This window comes from Mustela erminea, chromosome 8, assembly GCF_009829155.1.
Source record: "Mustela erminea isolate mMusErm1 chromosome 8, mMusErm1.Pri, whole genome shotgun sequence".
Lineage (NCBI taxonomy): Eukaryota > Metazoa > Chordata > Mammalia > Carnivora > Mustelidae > Mustela > Mustela erminea.
Window position 1 is genome coordinate 8,692,224 of NC_045621.1, and position 8,015 is coordinate 8,700,238.

The following is an 8,015-nucleotide window of genomic DNA, read 5'->3' on the forward strand; positions in this document are numbered from 1 at the left end:
ATCTGAGAGAGCCAACTTTCGTGAGAATTGTCACCTTTTGCTAGCTTCTGCTAGTTTTCCAGATCCTAGCTGTAGGCTCTGGGCAAGTGTGCATGTCCAGTAGGTCTCCCTCTAGTTACCACAGAGGATGAAAAATAGTAATTTTCCTTCTGCCTTTTGTAAGTGCTTGGCCTTGCTCCTCTAGAGTACCTTACATACACATGGATAAACTTACTTAGGTTGAAAGTTCTCCCTGGCAGCCACTGTAATTCAGAATTCTCTGTTCAGCTTTAAAGTTGTACTCACCTGAGGCCTCACACTGGACCCGCTCCAACTCTGGACTCAGTTTGATTTTAGATCAGAAACAGTACAACTCTAGTCAGTTTCTGGACCCAGTCCGGAAAAAGAAAGGCTCGAAGTCTGACAGCTGCTAACACCGAAGCTGCCGGGTGAGGCTCTAGGAGGGATTAGCGCGATGTCCAGAAGCATCCAGGAAGCAGGGGGCGCCATGGGTACCTACAGCAGCTTGCCGCTGGCTCCTGGGGCCCGTTGCTCTCCTTCCTTTTTTTCTTCTGACACCAGATCTGTTAAATATTTAACAAGCTTTAGTTTATCTTTTAAGAGTCTATTTGAACAAAAATTGATTCAAGTTGGGCATTATCCGCTCTAGCAGAGATCTCCAAGGAACAGTACAAAATGAAAGCGTTATAGGCAGAAGGGAGCAGGAACAAGTTGTACTACCCAGTAACTCAAGCTGCTTTTTGCAAAGTTTCTTTGCCTTAGAGGATGCCGGGATCGGGCAGACCACCCAGCCAGCGCTCATCAGGCAAGTCCTGAAGGACTCATTTAAGGGTTCATTTCTAGGAAAGCCAAAACTCACTCAGTCTTGGTTTGGTGACGTGCGGCTCAGCGTAAGGGACTCCATTTGAGGGCTATTGTCTTGTTTTTAACAGTAATCTCTATGCCATTTTTCCACTAGACAAGTTTATTAAAATCTTTAAAACTGAAAGCCGTATTATAAAAATCTATGCAGTGGTAGTAACGGGCAAGTATTTGTATAAATTACCTTCTAATTTTCAGTTCTCCAGACATGAGGTCACAAGCAGGAGGAAGAGAAAAGCTGAAAGCTGAGCAAGTGTGCCAGGCTCCCCTTCTTTCTCTGCCTTATCTTGTTCAACTCAGAGTCCCCAGAGATAAGTCATTTGTGTGCTTTGCCATTGATGACCCCGAGGGTCAGGGAAGTCAACTATCCAAAATTACGCAGCGAATAAGTGCTACAGCGGAGATGTGAACCTAGATTGGACTCCAAAGTCCTGCTCTTTAAAAGCAAATGATGAACATGTATTTACGTTGTCTATATCTGTTCTAGAAAAGATTGTGTTTAATGTTAAAAATTACGGGAAAAAAAGATGAAAACCACTTAGAGTTTTGCGCCACCGTTCCTCAGCAGACCTCATCATCATCGCCTCGCTTACCCTCGTCTTTAAAAGGCCCAAAGGGAACTAAACACAAAGATGGGCCTAATCATCAGCTTCTCTTCCTGAATGGAAGTTTGAAAATGATGGACTTTTCCCTTCGTGTTCCACAGCTGAAGAAGGCCCTCGATGAAGCCAACTTCAGATCGGTGGAGGTAACCCGCACCAACCGAGAGCTGCGGCAGAAGCTGGCGGAGCTCGAGAAGGTCGTGAACAGTAGCAAGGAGAAAATAAAGAATCAAAAGGCCCAAATTAAGCTCCACTTGTCGACTAAGGCGAATAATACTCAGAATGTAGAGCGGATGAAGGTTGTATGAGGCGCGCTCCTTCTCCCCTCACTTCCTTAGTGTCCGGGAGGACCCAGGCAGGTGGTGGGGCCTGGTGAAGGCGGCCCCCGAGTCCCGATGGCACCCGTGTTCTCTGGGGATGACAGCTGCACCTGGGGTGTGGGCAGACGCCTGGGGGGGGGGGCGGGTACTCTCTTTCCAGCAAGATGCTGCTGTGTAAGTGTGTGGTTTCTGTTTAGCTGCCAAGTCCCTTTGACTCCCCGTCTGCCCCCTCCCCGGTGACTGCACAGGACTTTGGTGTTTTAGGGTCAGTGGGCCAGACGGGAAGGAGAGCCCAGCGGGAGCCGGGAACTGTGGGTCTCATGTGGGATTCTCTCTGTCACCCCATAGGCGGAAAGAGCAAGCCAGTTTTTCTACTGATCGTCTTTCTGTGTTATTTCCACATTTACTTTCAGCAAATAGAAACAGAATTGAGGCAAATGGAGTTAATTAAGGATCAATATCAGAAAAAAAATTATGAACAGGTAGAAGACTTTCACAAACTCCATGTTTTTACCATGCACCTAAAATCTCAGACTCCGACCCATTCACCAACTGCTTCCCTCTCTGTGCCCCACCAGTCCCTGAGCATCCAGAAGTTCGTGTCTGAAATGACCAACCTGCAGAAGGAGATGCAGCTGTTGGCCAAGAGCCAGTACGAGACCTCGGCGCGGAACAAGCAGCAGGAGCTGCGCCTCGAGGCGGAGCGGAAAATAAGGCAGGACCTGGAGCACCGGTGCCAGGTGAGAGGCTCCTCGGGGTCCTTCAGCGACGAGCAGCCCAGCAGCGGAGCACCTCGGTTTTCTAGATTCTATAAAAGAAACATAAACCTGCGAGAGGAAGAAGCCTGTAGCTTTGAGTGTGCCACGTGTTCCCAGTTTTCAGTTTATAAAGGATTCATTCTTAACAGCCGAAGCTCGCTGCACCAAATACTGGTTCCTAAGACATCCAAACTGAATTTCACAGTCTTTTAGGAACTTTCTACCCCTTGGTTCTTCCCGGAAGCTCAGATCGCCCGCTACTGTGATGGGACTTGCCGCTGTACCCAGCCTCCGGAAGAGCACCACATTCTGTCGCGGAGTAGGGACTCCAAGAGACCCTCAGGCTCTTGCCTTCCAGCAGACACTGTCTGCTGTGAAAAAACATTCCTTCAGTTCTGGAAGGAGATAATTAATCGCTTCCTCTTCAGGAGGATACGTAAAATCAAAATCGGAGATGCATTAGGTGTACTGCTGACCGCAACAGCGTGGGTCTTACATGTTGGTAGCACCTGAAGTTACAAAGTCTAACCCCATCACGCTTTCATAATGTGGTTGCCCATTTATTACAATATGGAAGCTTTTTGTTCCATATGGTATATTGGGAATTTGTAAAAATCTTCGTATCACATTTTCAGGAACTGGAAGAAACGATCAGACACCTAAGGAAATGTAAAGAGGCAACAGAGCATAAACTGAAAGAAGCCAGTGTAGAATCAGAACAGGTAAGCCACACCCAGTCACGGTAACATCCTTCACGGACATAGTTCCAGGAATGTCACAGGCAAGAACCAATAACTAAGTCTAATGTCTACTACGAAGAATAATTTTTAGATTGGGATTCTGCCTCCTGATAAAAGAATACTGAAATACTGACTAAGCCAAGTCCAAGTCTCTGCCCCTAAATGTCAGGAGGACCAGCGTGTGGGTAGATTTTAACGCACTACTGCTTGACACCACTGATAGAAAGGCAAGCTCTTTGTTCAGTCAATAACTAGAAATGTAAAGTAGGCCCTATTTTTTTTAAGTTTTATTTTAATTTAATCTCTCCACCCAACATGGGGCTCAGACTCACCACCCTGAGATTGAGAGAGGCTTGCTCTTCTGACTGATGCAGCCAGGTACCACTCGTGGGCCATTTGAATTTGCGAATTTGCTTTCTCTAATCTTAAATTGACCTTTTTGAAGGTATTTAAAATCATACGTTTTTTAGAGGTGGAAAGGACCTATGAAATTCATTGTGTGACACAACCAGTCCTAATGTCCAGTTAAGAAAACAGAGGTATCACAGTGATGACATCATCATTTGGTCATGATTTGTCCTTTTTATAGCCATTCGACAAGACAGTAGGACTATCAGAGTGGTGTAGCCAAAGGACTACAGACTCATGAGTTTGACACCAGCTGTGACCCTTGCTGTGCCCTTGAGGAAGTGACATTTACTTTAACTCCTCAATTACCACATCTCGAAAAGTCAGGATAGTAAGACTTCCTAATCTGTTATGCAGTAGATGACTCAGTAAGTTTCACTAAATAGTACCTCCCTTCTCATTCACGGTGCAAAAGGTGACATGATGTAGGGGCCACTTCTAGCATCTTTCCCTCCATCCCTGGTAAAGAATGCTAGAGAAATGTGGGGTTGGGTTTGAGGGGGCGGTGAGAGTATCGCTGGCATTAGGAGGATATACAAAGTACTTGAGCTTTGTTGCTTTCTAAAGCTTAAATGCCAAGGGGAGCTCTATTTTCTTACCTCATTATTTTGTACCCACACAAGGACCTGGCTAATCTGGGACAAATACCTAGTCCCACACATTTACTGTGGACCTATCCTATGGTGGGCACTGGACTAGTTGAGGGGACACAGGATGAACCGAGCCCAAGGACGCCCCTGCTTTCAAGGACTTGCCTTCTCCCGGGCAAGAGAGAAATACACCTCTCTCTCTCTGACTTCAAAATCATTTTACTTTTTATTCTAGAGGATATGTTCTGGAGCTCTTTTGAAGCAACTTTTATATAACCTAAAAGCCTGTCAGCTTTACCTTAAGATACTGAAGTAACCCAGATACATACAGAAGTGCCAGGCACATACAGGTACTCAGTAAATATCTGTCAAATAAACGAATATTGATTTCGGATCATCTGCAAAGGCAGATTACTAGAAGGACTGTTTAAGTCTAACAAAGGTAGTTTGGAAGTTTGTGTTTAGGAGCCAAAGCATAAAATATTTTGATGATAAAGGAAATTAAAAGAACGCAAGTTACACTAAGCTAGTCCACTCTTTTACTAATTCAATTACTTTCTTAAAGCCCAAAAGAAAGATCTAGTGTAGGGACTTCGGAGAACGATTTAATCTTAGAGAACAGAGCTCAAAAATTCAAACTGCGGTTTGAACTACCATATTCCTCGGCAGAGCCGTCTTGTTCTTGTCGTTCTATTTTCCTCCTGGGTCCTCTTGCTTTCATTCACATCCTGGACGTGTCAATAAATGCAGGGAAGCAGCAGGCTTGCGCGCCTTCAGCTCTGCCTTCAGAAGTCACTCCCGTCTGGAGGTGCACAAGGACCTTGCACTTGGAATCTGGGTCCTTTAATGTCTGGGTTAAAAAAAAGTCTCTGGAACTAATACACAGAAAATGTAGAGCTTTCTTCACTGTGATTTTTACTGATAAGACTTTTCTGTTCAGATAACAGCTAACCTGGAAGAAGCTCATCGCTGGTTTAAGTGTAGGTTTGACGGCCTCCAACTTGAGCTGACAAAAAACCGGTTGCAGAGGCTTCCCCGAGAAGACAGGTGGCTGGAAGAGGTAGGGTGCTTAGACATGGCTGTCCTAGCAATTCTGGACTTGTCCCTTCTCAGATTTCTCACCGCAGAATTCTCTCTTCTTCCCGCTACTCTTCCCACTAATCTTTAGGTTTCTCTAAACTGCAAGAAAAACAAAATAATTTCTTCCTTAAAAGTTGCCCATTTGTGGAGCATAACAAATAACATGGAGGACAAGGGGAGATGGAGAGGAGAAGGGAGCTGAGGGAAATTGGAAGGGGAGGTGAACCACGAGAGACTATGGACTCTGAAAAACAATCTGAGGGGTTTGAAGGGGCGGGGGGTGGGAGGTTGGGGGTACCAGGTGGTGGGTATTGGGGAGGGCACGGATTGCATGGAGCACTGGGTGTGGTGCAAAACCAATGAATACTGATACACTGAAAAGAAATTAAAAAAAAAAAAAAAGTCACCCATCTCCCAAACTGTCTAGATTAGAACCACTCACCTTGATGAGTAGATTATATTCGTGGAGACAGAACAGGTCCTCAGCTCTGCAGGTAGTTGGGAACAGTGTTAGGTCTGTTTTCCTTCCAACAGGACCACGGAAACAGGCACGATGTTGCATCCGGCCAGTCTGCTCTACACCGATGGGAGAATAAACAGAATCTTAAACTTGTGCCCAAGAAGTGTCATTCTGAACTTGAGAGGAAGTGATGTCCTTGACAGAGGCGCTGCTTCATCTAGAGCTACACCACCATGATTTCCTGAGCCCAGCGTCCCGGGCTGGCCTTTCCCGCCGTCATCAGAACATGAAGTCTTTGATGTGGGCTGAAGATTTTGGACTTGAGTTTCTCATATGAACTTGCTGGTATCAGTACAGAACCACCCCATCTTATTTGTCCTTTTCCCCCATTTTCCACCCAATAAATTTATATTAATTTGTTGTATGATAAGAGATGCTGTTGCATGATACTTGGCTATTTTTCTAAGTACATTCTATCAAAAAGCACTCAGTGAGGTACTAGATGATATGGCAACCAAATGACAGACTAGGACATTTCTTTGAAACAAAATATCCTAATGTCCAGCAGATAATCCCTGGAACTGGAATCACTTGGAAAATGGTAAAAACTTATCCAGTCATACAAATGTATACCCTTTTAAGCTAGATAATTACCAGCATATCTTTAATAAGATATCTCTAGTCTGTATTTTATTAAGTAAGTTCTAGGCCCAGTGTGGGACTTAGACTCATCATCAAGAGTCACACACACCACCAGCTGAGCCAGCCAGGCACCCCTATGTCTATTCTTACAACAGACATTGTATTTACCGCTTCCTTGGACATTGACAAAGCAAACTATTGTGGATGGCAGTCTGCTCTGCTCCAGGAAACTATGCCTGACCAATGTAGCTCTTCCTTACTAGAGCAAGCAATAAATTGAGATTTTTCTTATTTCAGACACAGAATGGTGGATTGCACACAGTAAGTCTGGATCACCGTAATACCTAGGTTAATCAGTGCTCAAACCATGGCAGCTACTGATGCCATCAGGACCTAAATCAAGCGAGCAATTGTGAAACTGGAGAGAACATAAAAAATAAGACTCTCAGAGGTTGAAGAGCCCCCCCACTCATCTGATATAAAAAGATAAAGCTGAGTTTAATGCTCACTCTGGTAAGGAAGAGCTTTGTTGGTCAGGCAGAGTCTTCTACAGGGTTTTGGGGAAGCAGGGAGTTCAAGGATTTCAAGTCTTTCAGAGGTTTAAGAGGCTCAATATCCGCTGTAGAAGTGTCGGTAATGGGGGTGAGACTATCAGTTGGCATTCAGGGCCAAGTTTATTGGAGTGTGTCCATTCAGAGCTGAGGGCTCTAGCAGGCTGGTAAAAGCCTCCTCGACTTGTCTCACCCCCACAGGATCTCTCCTTGTGGACTCTTTGTAAGGAGATAGTCAGTTGAGGGTACCAGGGCATCAGTCTTGAAACAGTCCAACCAAGAGCCCTAAAGCAGTTTACCTTAGTCATGAATTCTTCATAGGAAAAAAGATCCCAGTTATTGCCCAGGAGAGATGATCAACTTTAATGGGTGATAAATCTACCATTTCTGAGTGTTGTCATGACATTGACAATTACTGGCCAACAATATGCTTATCTTCCTCATCCAGAACACAGATCACTTTTGTACTGTTCTCAAAGAGTATCATTATTGATAAAGTCAGTATAACATAACTTTTTATCACTTTTTAGGTGGGCTGTACTACACCTTAGCTTGGGGGGAGAGAATTACAGAGTTAGGTCAGTGATCATCTCTAGGAAAGCTTATAGTTAGAACTGCCTGTTTAGAAGAATGAATTTGCTAATGCGTTTCTATAGCACCTTTGTAGGTGTCTATTGTATAGTACACTCGCTTCCATTTTGGGCCTCAGCTTTCATCAGAAACTGTCACCAAACAGTGGTTTTTTTTTTTTTTTTTAAAGATTTTATTTATTTATCAGAGGGGGGGGAGGAGAGTGAGCACAGGCAGACAGAATGGCAGGCAGAGGCAGAGGGAGAAGCAGGCTCCCTGCTGAGCAAGGAGCCCGATGTGGGACTCGATCCCAGGATGCTGGGATCATGACCTGAGCCGAAGGCAGCTGCTTAACCAACTGAGCCACCCAGGTGTCCCCAAACAGTGGTTTTTAAGACACCAGACATCATGCAACAAAGAACAGTGACCCCTG

At 44.9% G+C, this 8,015-nt stretch overlaps 1 protein-coding gene across 12 annotated transcripts in view; it reads left to right on the forward strand.

Moving 5' to 3' along the window:
- Nucleotides 1–6,249, forward strand: part of CCDC150 (coiled-coil domain containing 150) — a 78,804-nt gene extending 72,555 nt beyond the window's left edge. For 7 of the 12 annotated variants that reach the window (XM_032354251.1, XM_032354255.1, XM_032354256.1 and 4 more), the window contains 6 exons: nt 1,568–1,762; nt 2,197–2,265; nt 2,362–2,523; nt 3,177–3,263; nt 5,220–5,339; nt 5,874–6,249. In XM_032354251.1, coding sequence (XP_032210142.1) covers nt 1,568–1,762; nt 2,197–2,265; nt 2,362–2,523; nt 3,177–3,263; nt 5,220–5,339; nt 5,874–6,056 — 816 coding nt within the window. In that variant the 3' untranslated portion in view covers nt 6,057–6,249. Of the gene's footprint in view, nt 1–1,567; nt 1,763–2,131; nt 2,266–2,361; nt 2,524–3,176; nt 3,264–5,219; nt 5,340–5,873 lie in introns of those variants that run through there. The other 5 variants (XM_032354252.1, XM_032354262.1, XM_032354259.1 and 2 more) reach the window with 4 other exon arrangements.
- The last annotated feature ends 1,766 nt before the right edge of the window (nt 6,250–8,015 follow it).